The 17,342-nt window shown below is 37.0% G+C and overlaps 3 protein-coding genes across 3 annotated transcripts; 2 read left to right on the top strand and 1 right to left on the bottom strand.

Annotated features, from left to right (window-relative positions):
- Positions 1-945: 945 nt before the first annotated feature.
- LOC148768651 (uncharacterized) lies at positions 946-2,367 on the top strand. The gene has a single exon (XM_088821312.1). It carries the CDS (start codon positions 946-948, stop codon positions 2,365-2,367), a length of 1,422 nt encoding a protein of 473 aa, XP_088677438.1.
- A 2,975-nt stretch (positions 2,368-5,342) lies between these two features.
- On the top strand, positions 5,343-6,285 carry LOC105951427 (uncharacterized). The gene has a single exon (XM_012974856.2). The coding sequence runs from the start codon at positions 5,597-5,599 to the stop codon at positions 6,122-6,124; it is 528 nt and encodes a 175-aa protein (XP_012830310.2). The 5' UTR covers positions 5,343-5,596; the 3' UTR covers positions 6,125-6,285.
- A 5,026-nt stretch (positions 6,286-11,311) lies between these two features.
- Positions 11,312-14,276, bottom strand: LOC148768650 (protein FAR1-RELATED SEQUENCE 11-like). Its single transcript, XM_088821311.1, has 4 exons — positions 14,235-14,276; positions 13,887-13,978; positions 12,768-13,691; positions 11,312-12,683 (listed from the first exon to the last, which is right to left on the bottom strand). The coding sequence occupies exons 1-4, from the start codon at positions 14,274-14,276 to the stop codon at positions 11,312-11,314; spliced, it is 2,430 nt and encodes an 809-aa protein (XP_088677437.1).
- Between the last annotated feature and the right edge of the window lie 3,066 nt (positions 14,277-17,342).

Here is a 17,342-nt window from a genome sequence, read left to right as displayed (position 1 = left end):
GATCACTAACTCCACCCAAAGTGAAAAAATCTATCTCCAAAAACCCCCAAAATATATAAATAAGAGATAAGAGAAAAAAGACAACAAATGAGTGTCCCATTTAATTAATTAATTTGTTTCACATAGTAACTCCAAACAAAACCGGGTCGGGTCTCATTCTTCCACACACCTTCTTCTCTCTTAACCAATTATTCAAACAGTTGAGCCTACGTGGAATTGACCTACAGTTGAAATTTTTGCGGTTATTCTCTCACGTCATATTGATGGACTGCACTTACAAAACCAATAGGTATGTTGTTAATTAGTATTTATTATTGTGCTATTTTACATTGATTGATTCCATTTGATATTTATGTATTTACGTAGGTATGAGATGCCACTTTTGGAAATAATTGGAATCACTCCTGTTGGTATGAACTTTACAATTGTTGTTGCTTTCATGTCACATGAAGATGCAAACACATACGAATGGGCTTTGCGTTGTTTGAAATGTGCATTGGGGGGGGCTGGTACCTAATGTGATATTGACGGATCGTGAATTGGGACTTATCAAAGCAATGCCCGTAATATTTCCAGATTCCGCTCATTTCTTGTGTTTGTTTCACATCAATAGAAACGTGGAAAAAAATGCATCGAGATTTATTGGTAGTACTAAACACGGGCTTATATTTCGGCGCATACATTGGGCAAAATTAGTGGAATCAAAAACAGAAGAAGATTACAATGATAATTACGAGGAAATGGTTAGACGCTATGGTTGTTACCCCAAATTGATATCATACCTTAACGATACTTGGCTAATTTACAAGCACAAATTCGTCAAAGCATGGACTAATAAGATTTTGCATTTTGGGAACACGTCGACATCTAGGTATGTTGGGTTTCATTATCGTCTTGTATTTTATATTATATTGTGGGCGCTTTTATTTATTAGTTGTTATTTTAATGGCTATTAACTGGGTGGAAAGTGCTCATAAATCGTCGAAGGGTTGGATTAATGCTTCTACCGGTGGTGTGAACACCATTCAATATCAGCTCGACTCCGGGGTTGAGTATCAACTAACCAAGATCAAGGGTGAGTTTTCAAAATACAGTTCAATCCGGTTGCACTCATCATCGTATCCGGTATTTCAGGGTTTGATATGCAAAGTCACACATAAAGCATTAAATTTGCTTGATGATGAGCTCAAAAAACCGGGGTTTCAAGACCCATCTCTTTGTGATCACGTTTTGTGGGATAGTCATGCACTTCCTTGTGCATGCCGAATTGCGTTGAAAATCCAGCAACGTGATACATTTATATCTATGGATCTACATCCATTTTGGATTACCATGCACGTTGAAGAACCAGAAATACCCGAAGCACAGATGGATCGTGAAACAAATATGAGAGACCGAATAATCAGACTAGCCACGGAAGTGTTAGAAAAAGATTATATGACTCAAAAGATGACTGCTGATTACATGAATAGCACTATTCATCCAGACACCACCCACTTGGCAGAGCCTGCATATGTTATACCGAAAGGAAGGCCAAAGGATAAACCGACGAAGAGAGATAAATCCGGTTGGGAGTTCCCACCATTCCAGCGGAAGCCGTCTACTGGTGAAGAAGAAAAGGGTAAATCGTCTGCAGGTTCTAAGGGTCGAAAAAGTACTTCTACCGGAACCCCACCATCGAAAGTAACCGATCCCGGTTCTAGTCGTGGACGGGGGCGGGGTCGAGGGAGTGGTAGATCAAGTGATGAATCCACTGCCAATCAGAATCGTACACCGATGCCTCGAAAGGAACCGGGCGATGAGCTCAATTTCAGATCTTACATCCCAGGTTTTGTGGCAGGATCTATTGTGTCGTATGTTAATGTTATAGCAGATGGAAATTGTGGGTACAGATGTGTTGCAGAAGCAGTGTTCCGAGATCAGAACAGATGGAGTCGTGTAAGGAGAGATTTGATTGCCGATATATACGAGCATTTTGGTACGTACGCATCGCAAAATGGTCAAGATGAAGTCATCCGATGGATAGAAAAATGCGATTGGCAAGAAGGACCGTGCAGTCGGGACAAATGGATGTCATTTCCGGATATGGGAATGTCGATAGCGACTAAATACAATGCGGCTTTGGTCTTATACGCCATTGGCGGAAATATAACCTACTTACCTCTAGTTGGTCCAGGTGAATTATCCCATATGATCCATATGGTGTTGTTAGGAGACCATTTTGTCCTTATCCAGTTACCGGTTAATTGTCCTCTACCACCTATCACTCCACAGTGGCGACATGTTAGAGCCGCAAATCTTGCCCACTTGTCGGAAATGTTCGAAGAACGCCTATACATGTGGCGTCGTTTATGTAGGTTGGGATAGGCATTTTATTTTAGTTGGTATGTATTTGGACCTTGTATTATTTTATTTTAGTTTGTATGTTTGGACCTTGTATTATTTTATTTTAGTTCGTATGTTTGGACCTTGTATTATATTATATTATGTTGGTTGGAATGTATTTGAAATTAAACCCAAAACAAAAATAACATAAATAAAATAGTCAAACAAAAATAACATAAATGTCAAACAAATACAAAACATAGTCAAATGTTAGAAAAAACAAATAAATGTCAAACAAATACAAAACATACCCAAATGTCAGAAAAAACAAATAAATGTCAAACAAATACAAAACATACCCAAATGTCAGAAAAAACAACTAAATGTCAAACAAAAGCCGTCTACTGTCTACCCCTAGACCTCCTCGAAGTGCCACTCGTCCCACCCGGTCGCCGACGCGGTGGTGGCATCTCCATAAAGTCGTCGTCGTCAGAATCTCCAGTGGGGGATAAACCTAGAAAACGTGCATGTGGCTCCACACGAGGCTGTAACTGGACACGTAGATGCTGGGGTATCTCGTGCATGTGCGGATGGATGATACGCACAATGTCATAAAAGTCCGGCTGAATAGGAGGGGGGCGTACGACTGGCGGTGGTCCTTCTGGCGCTGGATCCCGGTTGATCACGTACTGATGAGTACGAGGAACGTACCACTCCATGTACCGAGTGGCAGTCTCAGACGGCGGCCAGGCTAAAGTCCTACCGTCTAACGTAATTTTTTTTTTTCGGAAAAATTAAATTTCAAAAATAATTTGGAACTCCCGTTTTGTAGAGAACGGGTACTTGAAGCATCCGTTTTCTGGAGCACGGAGACCTCAAGAACGTTGAAGTTCCCGTGCTCTGCAGAACGGAGAATTCAAGAATTCTTGAGGTCTCCGTTCTGCAGAGCACGGGAACTTCAACGTTCTTGAGGTCTCCGTGCTCCAGAAAACGGGTACCGTAAATTTTTTTTTTTTTTTTCCGAAATTTGCTAGATCTATTCTTAAACACGTATTTTTACCTAAATTGGAAATGAAACTAATTAAAAGTAGTACGAAATCGAAAACTTACCGGAATCGAGCCTCGTTTGTACGGTTTGAATGTCGAAAAAATTTTACGAAATTCAAATTTCTAGAGAGTGTTTGGGAGTAGGAGAGAGAAATTGCAAGTTGGAAAAATTAAAATGAAAAAGGTACCGCTGCAAATAAGCCAATTTCAGTAAAAGTACCGCTGCAAATAGTAACACCCTTTCTAGATGTGTCATCATTTTTATTTTGAATTTCTCTACTCGAAATTATCTTGAGTAGATAAATAAAACAATATATAATTGTAGACATTTATATATTTTTATCGTAAATCTTGAAACTATATAGTGTAAATTACCCGTAGCCTTTTAAGTAAGACTAAATAACATATAGACCCCTATGGTATTGATGATTGCAAATATTACATCAAAATACATATCTTGAAAACATGTAGTGTAAATTACGGGTACCTTGTTAGTAGGACAAAATATTGCATTTAACCTCCGAGGAAACTGAAAATCCATATCGAAAATTGTATGGAATCTCCAAGATTTCGTTAGTCATAATTTCGTAAGTGTGTAATTGTTTAGCAAAACAATAGTTAAGCTATATTTGTAACTACTAAAAACTACATCAATGTGTAAGTTATTCGATCGTACTTCATGCTTCATCGTAATATACCCTAAAATGTATCTATAGAAAGACAATTTCACCCCTATGTAAAACAAGAAAACAAACTTAACACAAGTCAATGCATTTCCACAAGGTTGAATTAAATCAAACCAAGAAAAAAAAGTCCACACGTATCACCCCCTTCACTTTCCAATGAAAGCTACGATCCACATGATTTATTTTTAATTTAATTTAATTTTTTATTTATTTATTGGCTTGGAGATGTTGAAAGATCACTAACTCCACCCAAAGTGAAAAAATCTATCTCCAAAACCCCCCAAAATATATAAATAAGAGATAAGAGAAAAAAGACAACAAATGAGTGTCCCATTTAATTAATTAATTTGTTTCACATAGTAACTCCAAACAAAACCGGGTCGGGTCTCATTCTTCCACACACCTTCTTCTCTCTTAACCAATTATTCAAACAGTTGAGCCTACGTGGAATTGACCACTCCTATGCAATGTTGCCACGTGGATGATTTTGGAAGTACCAATCATCACCACACTTAGCTCACTCACAATCTAATTTATTGTTTTTGTTTGGCTCGATCTCTAACAAAGGAATTAATCGCCCAATCATATACATGCAATTGGTAAATTCAGCTCTCGTACACAAGCTAAAAACGAATGATATAAATTGTATTGGGTAAACTCTGTATGAATTCGATCTAGAGACTCAGGCAATGTTTGGGACCGTTTTGGATCTTATTTTGATTTCATTTTGAGGAAATATGTTTTGGGGGAATAATTTGAGAATGAAAGTAATGTTTGTTTGTATTTTGGAAGGAGACAAAATACACTGTAGAAGTCAAATCATGTTTAAAGGTGTTAGAAAAAGATATTTTTGAAGAAGAAAATTGAAAGGTGAAGTGATGTTTATTTGTTTTTTAGTGAAGACATTTTTTACTGTAGCAATCAAATCATTTTACTGTAGCAGTCACATCATGTCTGGAGGAGAGAGAAACTTTTGAAATTGTTTTGAGAAAATGATTTGAAAAGTGTAATAAATCTCATTTTGTTTTGGGGAAACAATGAGAACAAAATAAAAACGGTTCCAAACATTGCCTCAGTGTTTTCACCGGCTAGACCAGTAGTGTGATGTGTGTGCCTGAATTATTGAAGTAGTAAGATATGTGAAGGGTTGGATGATGGATCCAAAAGGCAAAGTACAAGAATATGAGGTGCATGCAATTATTAATTCATTAATTAAAATTCAAAGCAAAGTGAGAATTAATTAATATATAAGAAATGAAATAAAATGATTTTTTTCCCACAAAAGAAGAAGGTGGGAAAAAGGGAAAGTCTAAAAGGATGTAATAAAAACATCATTTAGTACAACTCGAAGAAGTGATTGATACCCACTGTCAATCTCTCTCTTTCTCTCTCTCTCCTCTTTCTCTCTCTACATAAACAAATTGAAGGAAGGAAAGAAAGAAGCTTCTCTCTCCTTGAAATTCTAGATGAAAAATTTATATTGATGAGAGAGAGAGAGAGAGAGAGAGAGAGAGAGAGAGAGAGAATAAGAGGCCGGGATGAAAAACGCCATAAGGTGCTGTATAGCTTGCATTCTGCCGTGCGGGGCGTTGGACGTGATACGTATTGTGCACACGAACGGCCGCGTTGAGGAGATCGGCGGCGGCGTAGTGACGGCGGCGGAGATCATGAAGCTCCACCCCAGACACGTGCTCAAGAAGCCCTCGTCGCCGTCGGAGCTCGGAGGGATGTGCCCCAAAATAGTCGTCGTGCCGCCCGACGCGGAGCTCAAGCGCGGCAAGATTTACTTCCTCATGCCTCTGCCGCCGGCGCCGGAGAAGACCCGGCCGAGGTCATCGGCGAAGAGGAATAAGGTGCAGAAGGAGAACTGCGGAAGCGGCGGAAACGGCAATACTACTGCGAAGACTGGGTGCAGTATTTCCGTCGCGAATTTACTCATCTCCGACCGTTATCTGACCGAGATTCTGTCGGAGAAAATCTCGACTCAGAGGGATCGCCGGCGCCGCCGCGTCGGCGTTTGGAGGCCCCACTTGGAAAGCATCTCCGAAACGCCGGTGGAAGCGTAATTCAAGACGCATGAATATTGATCCTTCTTCTTTTTTTTTTTCTCTTTTTGGTCCCTAGGGTTTGGAAACTGAGTTATCTATTTTTGGTTTATTCTGGTTTCTTTCCTTTGTTTGTACATACGAATTTAAGGATAAAAAATTAAAAATGATGTTCTAAAGAATCACATTGTGCTATAAATATATATTGTTTGAATATATATCGAAGATGTCGGGTTTTGCTACGACGGTCTCCGGTCACCGGAAAAATTACGCCGATCGACGACACTTGTGAATTTTCATGTGGATGAGAAACAAATAAAGAGTTTATTTGATTGTTTTTAAGTTTGATTCATTATATTTGGAGTTATTGCAGATAAGAGATTGCTATTGATCATGATCCCACTTTCCACCTTCAACTGTTCCCTCCACCTCTTAGCCCTGAGGTGACGTAAAATTACGAAAAAGTCTATAATGTTTGGATAATTACAATCACATCCATCAACTATGAATTTTATTACACCTTCATCTTTATGGTGTTGAATTCAACATAATTTTATAGATTTCGTGAAATGTTTTTCTACTTTAATTTGTACTCATTTTGTGCAAAAATGCAGTTTCTGATGCACACAATCTGATATTTACAAGTCAACAGACACATCTTATGATCATTTTGTTTCAAAATATGGAGGTTGAATGGAATACAAACTCATACAAACTACAAACTGAAATATTCCACACATTTTAGAAAATTCCACTAAATTTGACACCGTATGGATGAACGTGCAAGGAGATTCAAAGTTAAAAGAAGTAGTTGTAATTACTCAAACATAAGGAATTTTTCGTAAATTTGACCTTACATCAGGGGTGGCCGTAATTTACTGTAAAAATATATTACTTCAACATAAAATGATTTCGTTATGGGGAAAAAGGGAATCAGGTTCCATGTTTCCAGGTGGTAGCTCCCTTTTTGGCCTGCATTTGCTACTTGCTATAATCATCTTAAATTTTCAAGCCTATAGTGCTTATTAAAATAACCATTATTTACAAATTAAATCTAATTTATTCACCTTAGTGGAGAACGAAATTACATGATATAAATGATTACAAATATATTTTTTAATTAATTTTAATTGATACTTGTTTCCTACTTCAATATTATTCAACTAATTAATAATAAGAAAACTCGAGCCGGCTCTCAAATTTACGAACAATTACGAATAAGTTCGAACTCGGCTTATCAGAAAACTCAGCTCGAAAAACTCGAGTTCGAGTTCAGACTATATTGTCGAACCGGCTCACCTCATCTACACCCCTAATTATACTCGTAATATTTTACCATTGAGCTATGTATATATATATATATATATATACATGGTGTGTCTCTATCATAGTTTAGAGTTTAGATAATAATAATGCAGTTGCATTTCTGCAAGTGGGAGATGTCGTCTTTAACCAATTGTTGGCCATAGAGATGAGTTAATTATGTGGATGCCGATAGCATCCTAAAAAGGTGATTTTAAAAATAATTTTAAATTAAATTAAAAATTAAATAAAGTGTACACTTTCATTCTTGAAGAGTCGTTCCCATCATTAGGAAAGCCCTGAAAAGGATTGAACAGTTGTTTGGAATAATTATTAATTATTAATTCATTAAATCAGCCAATCGATTAATTAAGAAAATGCTCTTTACGGGTTAATAACTGCTATTTACCGTTCAAAGTAAAAAACAGTTTATCTCTCTAAAACCCTTAAAATTCGAAATTCTCTCCAATTACCCCCCATTCCAAAAATTTCAGAATTTTTTTTTTTTTTCGAAAAATTTCGAAATCAACCAAAATCGAGCTTGGGCTTCGATTTTTTCAGGTAATTTCAACACCTGCATGTGTTATATGCAATGGGTAACTCGATTTTGCAACCAATTTCATGTTTAAAAGCCCTACAAATCGATTTGTAGGGCTTTTGAATTTTTCGGAAGGTAGAGCCAAACGCCCAAACCGGGCGCTGGCTGCATGAACCGACGCCCAAAGCGGGCGTCCGTTCATGCTGCCAGCGCCCGGTTTGGGCGTGAAATGAGTGTTTGCACGCCCGGTTTGGGCGTTTCCCGGGCGAACCGGCGCCCGGTCCAGGCGTCGGTTCGGCCGGGAAACGCCCAAACCGGGCGTTCGATTTAAAATTTTTTTTTTTTTTTTTTTTTTCTGATTTAAAAGAAATATTTTTTTTCTGAATTAAAATAAGTTAGAAAATTATAATAATTTTATGTTTACAGGATGTCTAATTGGGCGAAAAAATTCGGACTGGGAAAAGGGAAAGGACTCCTGATTCGTCCTCCTGCAGATCCGGTGGAGGAGAATACTGCGGAACGGGAGGGAAGGACACATAATAGAAATGTTACCGGTTCTAAACGTCGTGGGGAACGCACTGGTGCTTTTGTACCCCCACGTACGATGATTCAGGAGGAGACAGAGACAGAGGCCGATCAGGAGATGGATGCACCCATGGATGCATATATGCAGCCGCAGGAGTACGAGTACGATCCACAACTACGCTTTCAGCAGAAGTATCAGTTTCCGGTGCCGGATTTTCCATCCGATGACGATTACGAGGATGTTCGGACTCCGACTCCGCCTCCTGTCCCGATGGGTGGTACTTTCGATGGTTCTAATCCTGTCTCGAGGTCCCGCACCGCTCCGAGAAAAAAACTTCCTTCTCGACCTTGGATGTTGACCGGTGAGACACCCGGTGGACCTAAATACGCTCACTTGATTCCAAGTTTTGGAGCACACATTGCCTATGACATTTGGGAGGGAAAGGTAATACTTATTAATATTAATAAATTTTGGTTATAATATTTACACTTGCTTGTGGTATACTTATATATGAATATATCTTGAACAGGGTCGACATATGGTTAAATTACGGTCGCACGCGAAGTGTACTTGGCCGGGCCCCGACGACGATGATTGTGTCTCACTACTGGAGAATACCGGCTTGTATCACTTGCGTGATTGTTCGCTGCCTCAGCACAATAACCCACTCATAGAGGCTTTTATTGAGAGGTGGCAGCCGGACACCAACAGTTTTCACATGCCATTCGGTGAGATGACAATTACCCTGCACGACGTGCATTACATCATGGGTTTGCGAGTTAGTGGAACTCGCCCTAACGTTTGGATGGATAAGGCCGACGCGATCCAGCTTGGTGCGAGAGCTTTCGGGGTCGCACCCGCACTTATGGAGCAGTGGTGGTATGGTGGCGGACCCCGGTTAGATGATTTGGAGGTGAAGTATGGCGACAATTCTACATTTCCTTCCGCGTATCGGGTACGAGCATATATTGCATACTTGCTTGGAAAGTTGTTGTTCGTGGATAAGAGTGGATCGAAGGTTAGAGCAGATTTTTTCCCACTGTTAGAGGAAATCGATCTCATTTGCGAGTATTCTTGGGGTTCGGCTACATTGGCCTATCTGTACCGACAGTTGGGCATGGCTACGCGAGCTGAGGCGGCGCAGATTGCTGGATGTCTGACACTATTAGAGGTATTATTATTATTATTACTATTATTATTATTGTTGTTGTTGTTGTTGTTGTTGTTGTTGTTGTTGTTGTTGTTGTTGTTGTTGTTGGTGTTGTTGTTGCTGGTGTTGTTGTTGTTGTTGTTGTTGGTGTTGTTGTTGTTGTTGTTGTTGTTGGTGTTGTTGTTGCTGGTGTTGTTGTTGTTGTTGTTGCTGTTGTTGTTGTTGCTGTTGTTGTTGTTGCTGCTGTTGTTGTTGTTGTTGGTGTTGTTGTTGTTGCTGTTGTTGGTGTTGTTGTTGCTGGTGTTGTTGTTGTTGTTATTGTTGGTGTTGTTGTTGTTGTTGTTGTTGGTGTTGTTATTGTTGCTGTTGTTGTTGTTGCTGTTGTTGTTGTTGTTGTTGTTGTTAATTATGCCGTATTATTATTTCCCGTACTGTAGTGTTGGATATATGAGTATTTTCCGTGTTTCCGGCCTCCGATGGTTAACGCACATGTTACGGGAGAGCCATGGTGTAAACGGTGGCAGGTGATACATCATATTCCTAAGGACGAGGATATACTTGTAGATTATCGTAGACGTCTCGATTCGATGCGTCCGTCAGATGTAAGTATCTATGTGTGTAAGTATTATTTTATATTAATTATGCTTATTAATATATGTGTATAATTAAATGAATATAGGTGAATTGGACGCCATTTGGATTGAAAGTGTCATCTGAAGTTGCAAAGACGGTTCATCACGGGACTATTCGATGGATGGATACGGTCGAGCCTTATATGCCCGATAGAGTTTTGCGTCAGTTCGGGTTTCGGCAGATTAAACCGGCGGACCCAATTCGTCCGCTAAAAGGGTCTAAGAGGGAGAGAAAAATAGCATCTTACAAGGTTAACTATGAGCCTGGCGATCAGATGTGGGATATCCCCCACACGCACATGCTTAGTCGAGCTTACTATGGTCATCCGGCGCGTCCAGCTTGGGAGTCGGATCCGGAGTATATGCCGTGGTTTCTAGACCACACCCACGTCCGTGTACATCCTAGTACCGAGCCGGTTGAAAGAGCGGAACCATCTGCAGTTCCGGCTATATATGATCTCACCCGAGTGTTGCATCCGTACTTCTACGATAACTTGCCTCCGTCTACTATTCCAGGATATCGGCGTATGCCCGATGACTTCTTCAGGACGATCCAGGACATGTGCGCCCCATTCGCTGAGTATCTACAGTTGGACCGTGCTGATGCTGACGATCGGGATGCAGGACCCTCTCAGGGGCGACATTCTCACCGCAGGCGTAGGACGAGGGATACTTAGGTGTTCAGGACCTGATTTCCGTTTTTTAAGCTAAATTTATGTTTAATAAAATATGGTGTAACCATAACCTGATTTCCGTTTTTTTAAGCTAAGTCTATGTTTAATAAAATATGTTGTAACCATAACCTGATTTCCGTTTTTTATTATTATTATTATTATTATTATTATTATTATTATTATTATTATTATTATTATTATTATTATTATTATTATTATTATTATTATTATTATTATTATTATTATTATTATTATTATTATTATTATTATTATTATTAGAACATCATAACATAGTAATATTTATTATAACATCATAACATAATAATAATTATAACATACAATGTCAATAGTAACACATTCATTCCAACAAAATAAACAAAACTAAATCAAACACTATTAAGAATATCCCACATTTCACGTCGACTCCGCAACGCCTCTGGTAGATATGCAACACTATTATTGCTATACCTCGCCCACTGTCTATCAAACGGAGGAAGCGGACAATTGTCATTCATCTTCACATACACAAAGTGGCTTCCTGATTCAAGAAATAGTATAGTCATCTCGTAAGATAACTGTGAAACACCTTCGGGAGCCCAAAGTGGTAAATAAGTCTGATTGCCCAAGCTGCTAGCCGACAAGACCAACGCGTTGTAATATGTTGCCACAACCACGCCCACGTCCGTGATAGTCATCCACTTCTCATAGGGTGCTGGGGCGTTGTCCCAATAAGCGACACTCGCCAATACCCGATACACTAAATTACCACCACCGAAATAATCCTTGAAGAACTCTTCGTGGTTTTTAATACAGTTATAAACATCCATTCTAACATCCATCCAATCATCCTCGTGGTTCTTCACTGCACACGCGACGCTTCGATAACCACAATTACCATCCCCTTGAACGTCCGTCCACGTCACAACCTCCGGAACAAGGCAGAAATGAAGGTGTCGCATCCAAGGGGGTCGGGGAATTTGACCTATTGCGGGTCCACTCACGGTCGATGAACGAGCACGACCACGGCTAGATCTCTCAGAAGATGAACCACGCCCTCTGTTGCCTCGTGTTCGTCCTCGTCCTCGTCCTCGTCCTCGTCCAGACTCTTCACCTTCTCCCGGAAATAATGGAAACTCATGCCCTGACCAATCCCTCTGTGTAGAGTTCGTCCGCGGTCTACCTCTCGGGCAGGCTAGTACTGGTGGCTCATTCATTTCCATAGCCCCGGGATGCATTCGTTCGAAAATGACATCTGTCACGTCCGTGATCTCAATTTCTGACCGATCACGCAAATCATTCATTAACCCTTCTAGCCTGGCAATAGCCTGTGACCTGTGGTCGGGAACAGAACCAACACTTTCATCTAGGGAATCCCCGAATCCCGAAATAAATGTCCTCCAAAAAATGTGGACATCCTCTGCATAAAACACACCACGTCGTGCATTCATCTTTGCACGAATTTCATGTTTGCATGGGAGTCCAAGACATTTCCTCATATAACAGACGCAACCGTCTATGTCTTCATCCTTCTCATCGTCCAACATCTGCAGAGCATTATGTGTTACAATTCCACTGGACAATATTTTAAATACGGGCACGTTGATCGTATGGGCCCGAATCCTCTTTGATTTTGCAAAATCGGCTAGTATCTCGTTAAATTGATCTTTCATCATTGAGTGATACTGTGCCCAAAATGTGTCGAAGCCACCCGTCGACGATTCCAACCATCTCTTCAATGCTCTATGGTTGCTCTCCACCCTAATATGTTAAGAATATGCTATGTTCAATAAACTACATGACAGTAAGTTAAGTATATATATTTAACAACTTATAAATAAATACCTGCTTGTCGATGTATTACCCAAATGGAAAATTAGATCCGTCCATGCTTTTACAAATTTCTCTTTGTATACGAGCCAAGTGTATTGGAGATACTCAATCAAATCTGGATAATTCGCGTACTCGTCCAACAAAGCTGAGTAATTCATGGCGAAATCTTCTTCAGACACTGATTTTACCAAGGTTTGCCACGTACCAACTACAAAAGCCGTGCCGCGACGCCTACTATTGCCGAGACATCTTGAAGCACGACGCCCCACATTCATGTTAATGTGCCAAAGACATAAGAGATGAGGTACGGTCGGAAATACATTCTCTAGCGCCTTTATGAGCCCTAACTCTCGATCCGTCACAATGGCACTAGGTAGAGTCTGAGGGGGGAAAAGTCTCTTCAGCTTTTGCAACACCCATGTGTAATGGTCTTCATTTTCATGGCGCAAAAATGCGACTGCTACAGTAAAATTTTTCCCGACAGGAGTAACACCAACAATCTCCAACAAAGGCAATTTGTACTGATTGGTTTTGTAAGTACTGTCAAGTAGTAATACGTACGGAAACTTACTTAACAATTCGACAGATTGAGGGTGAGCCCACATCAAATCAGTAACTGCATGTGTTGTTTCATCAGTACGGAACCACTTGTAATAGTTATGCTCCTCAAGCAACCCAATCAAATGTTGCATCACTGTGCGGTCACCCCTAGATAGTCTTTTCAATTTCGCCTTCTCATTGTATATTTGTTTCGAATAAGCATCGAGACCCAAACCATTTTGTCTCAAGTTAGCCAAAATCTTCTTGGGCGGCACATGACTTTGTGACAGATCACTAATGATCTTCGCCTCCTCCTGAGACAATGCACTCATCCCATGCCCGGACTTGTATATCGGAACATGATTATGCTTCCCGTATATTACTCTGACCCCCCATCTATCATCCCATCGTAGTTCTCCGACAATATGAAAACCACAACCTATTTTTTTGCTACCGGTCCTTCTCGGACGCGCGTCTGGATTAGTTGATGGACATTCTCGTTTTTCCCCGAATAGGTCACAAGTCAAAAAAATCTTTTTTTTAGGACTGCTGCTTTTTACTATTTTCACAAAAAGACCTCTTGCAACGAACCTCACCCAAACCACTACCTCATCCTTCGAGTCAAACAACTGAGTAGTGGTAAAATAATCGGTATGATCAACTTCAAATGTAGTCGTATCGTCCTGAAAAAAACATAAAAAAATTGATTTAAAAAAAAAAAAAAAAAAAAAAAGGTTTAAAATTCAAAAGCCCAAGTCGGGCGCCCGGCAGTGCAGTGCACGCCCATGTTGGGCGTGCAGTTGGCCTACAAACGCCCATAATGGGCGTGTAACAGCCAACTGCACGCCCAACATGGGCGTGCACTGCACTGTCGGGCGCCCAAGTTGGGCTTTTGAATGTTTAGCCCAGTTTTTTCGATCGAAAAGACGGAATTTTTACCTCGCTGTGTTCGCTATCCCGATCTTCATTCGATAAATTCATTTATGTTCGTATATCACACCAATAAGAATGATTTGTGAAGAAATTGTCTTGAGAGCAATTTTTTTTAGAGAGAGAGAGAGAGAGAGAGTTTTTTTGAACGGTAAATAGCCTTTTTCAAACGGTAAAAAGCAAATCCCATTAATTAACGTGCAACCGGTTAATGCATTTAATCTATATTTATATATACTAGCATTTCCCCCTGCGATGCACGGGATAACATTTCAAATAAAAATAATAATGATGATTAATTTAATATATGATAATAACAATTATAATAAAATTTACTAATGACATCGATAACAACATTACATTTATACGAATTTAATAATACAAACTCATTCAAAAAAAACTATAAAAATTTAATTGTCATAATATGATATTGATCATTAAATAAATTAAGCAATTTTTTTAATAGAAAAAATAGGCTGGAAAATAGGAGATAAAATAATAATAATAATAATAATAATAATAATAATAATAATAATAATAATAATAATAATAATAATAATAATAATTAAAAAAATATATAGATACAGTGGATTATGATTGTGTTAGTCGAGATTGTGTTAAAGTATTTATATAAAAAAAACTAGAAATAGGAGATAAAAATAATTATATATACATATAAATTAATTTATTTTTACAAATATGCCATTAGGGTTTTATTAGATTACTCTAGCGTTTCTTTTTTTATATATAAGATGTTTAGAGAAAACCGTGTGACATAATTAATTTTATTTGTTATAATTGGAGCGGCGCCTCATACTTTAATTTATAATTAATTGTCGCCATCTCTTACGTCGAAAGAGTTGAGAAGTAGTTGAGTTCATCTTTTTTATTAATTAAAAATTTAAATAATTAATTTTTTTTTATCGCTTAAAGCACACACTTTGGACGACATGTAACATAATTTCCACTAGCTAGTCTCACGTGGGATATATTACATTGGCAGCTCAGAAATACGGTAAAACATATTTCTTTCTAATTATTTAATTACAAACTGATAATTTCATTAATTATCAAAAAAAAAACTGATAATTTCATATATAAATAATAATGAATAATGAAAAATGGGCTTAAATATTGTGGAAATTGGGCGGCCCAGCCAACTCTGAAATCAAAATATACTCTTTTCTTACTAGGCTTTTCAGTCCAACAACCTTTAATTTTTTTCGTCTGACATAGTAATTAAATTCGTTATAATAATCAACATGAGATTTATTATTATTATTATTACTAGTAATTGTACCCGTGCGATGCACGGGACAACAAATTACATTGTTTTGATGTTGTAAGAATATAAACAAACGTTTGATGTATCGTATGATCAAAATTCTATTATACTGGAACATTATTAAGTATACTACACACAAAAAAAAGGACATAACTTTACTGTTGAATAAGTATCGTATGAATTGAATCAGCTAATACCAGTAGATTGAAAATTTGAACCAGGAAAAAAATCATCAATTATGTCTTTCATGTTGAGCTTAAAAGTAATTAGATTTAATAACTAAGTTAACATAATCAAAACTAAACTATCGACAACATACCATCGTAAAAAGCCATCTATACATCTTGCATCGGAACTAAGCCCTTCTCCACTGCCTCATTTTAAGGTTGTTTTGCCACTGGAATTAACAATTGGAAAATTAAGAAACAATAAATTAAATATCGCATACAAACAATAAGTCTTGAAGGTCGACTTCCAATAGCTTGTGGCTCCGCCCATTTTTGGTTAATTTTCTCAAATCATCCATTTCAATAACATGTCCAATAACATATAAAATGAAATAATTGTTATACATAAAATTTGAAAACTTTGGTATAAATTAATGAAACACATAATTTAACAAAATGAAATTACCTATAAGCCATGATGGAAAAAAATGTAAACTAATTGCCACACAGTCAATAGGATGAAAAAGAATATAAGAAACAAAATCTAAAGTCGGCTTACCAAAAGAAGAAGCCTTAGGTAGGGAAGACATAAAATTCAAATGTTGCGGACATTCTGTAAAACGATGTTACAAAATCCGCTAGGGATGAAAATCAGATTTATTTACCCTTTTCTGTAAAAATTGAAAATCAGATTATTATAAATAATATCTAGGAGAATTTGATGAAAATCGATAATAATATTTAAAATAATATTTAGGAGATAAAAATTTGATAAAAAAATCAAAAACTAATATTTAGGAGATAAAAATCTGATAAAAATCGAAAATAAAATTTAAAATAATAGTAAGGAGATAAAAATTTGATAAAAAATCGAAAATAATATTTCAAATAATGTTAATGAGATAAAAGTTGATAAAATATGAAAATAATAATTAGAATAATATTTAGGAGATAAAAATTTGATAAAAATCGAGAATAATGTTTAGGACACAATAATCTGATAAAAAACGAAAATAATATTTAGGAGATAAAAAACTAATAAAAACATGATAAAACTCGAAAAAAAAATTTAAAATATTATTTAGGAGATATAAATATGATAAAATTCGAAAATAATATTTAGGAGATAAAAATCTGCTAAAAGTTGAAAATTATATTTAAAATTATAGTTAGGAGATATAAATTTGATAAAATCAAAAAATATTATTTATAATAATATTTAGGAGATAAAAATTTGATAAAAATAAAAAATAATATTTAGTAGACAAAAATCTGATAAAAAATAAAAAAAATAATATTTAAAATAATATTTAGGGGATAAAAATATGATAAAATTCAAAAATAATATTTAAATTAATATTAAGGGGATAAAAATTTGATAAAAATTGAAAAAAATTTACAAATATGACATTAGGGTTTCTTAGGGTTGCCCTAGCGTTTCTTTCTTTTATATATAAGATATCTAGGAGATAAAAAATTGATGAAAATCGATAATAATATTCAAAATAATATTTAGGAGATAAAAATCGAAAATAAAATTTAAAATAATAGTAAGGAGATAAAAATTTGATAAAAAATCGAAAATAATATTTCAAATAATGTTAATGAGATAAAAGTTGATAAAAATCGAAAATAATATTTCAAATAATGTTAATGAGATAAAAG

This window comes from Erythranthe guttata, chromosome 8, assembly GCF_056151865.1.
Source record: "Erythranthe guttata isolate IM_541 chromosome 8, IM_541, whole genome shotgun sequence".
NCBI classification, from domain to species: Eukaryota; Viridiplantae; Streptophyta; class Magnoliopsida; order Lamiales; family Phrymaceae; genus Erythranthe; species Erythranthe guttata.
The sequence above is the reverse complement of the archived record's forward strand: the minus strand, read 5'-3'. Positions and strand labels throughout refer to the sequence as shown.

What these genes read in the sequence shown, in the direction of transcription:
- LOC105951427 (XM_012974856.2), top strand. Translation starts at nt 5,597, where the DNA reads ATGAAAAACGCCATAAGGTGCTGTATAGCTTGCATTCTGCCGTGCGGG.
- LOC148768650 (XM_088821311.1), bottom strand. Translation starts at nt 14,276, where the DNA reads ATGAATTTATCGAATGAAGATCGGGATAGCGAACACAGCGAG. An exon ending in GGGATAGCGAACACAGCGAG is followed by an intron (nt 13,979 to 14,234) that starts GTAAAAATTCCG and finishes TGTTTTTTTCAG; the next exon opens with GACGATACGACTACATTTGA. An exon ending in GGTAATACATCGACAAGCAG is followed by an intron (nt 12,684 to 12,767) that starts GTATTTATTTAT and finishes TTAACATATTAG; the next exon opens with GGTGGAGAGCAACCATAGAG.
- LOC148768651 (XM_088821312.1), top strand. Translation starts at nt 946, where the DNA reads ATGGCTATTAACTGGGTGGAAAGTGCTCATAAATCGTCGAAGGGTTGG.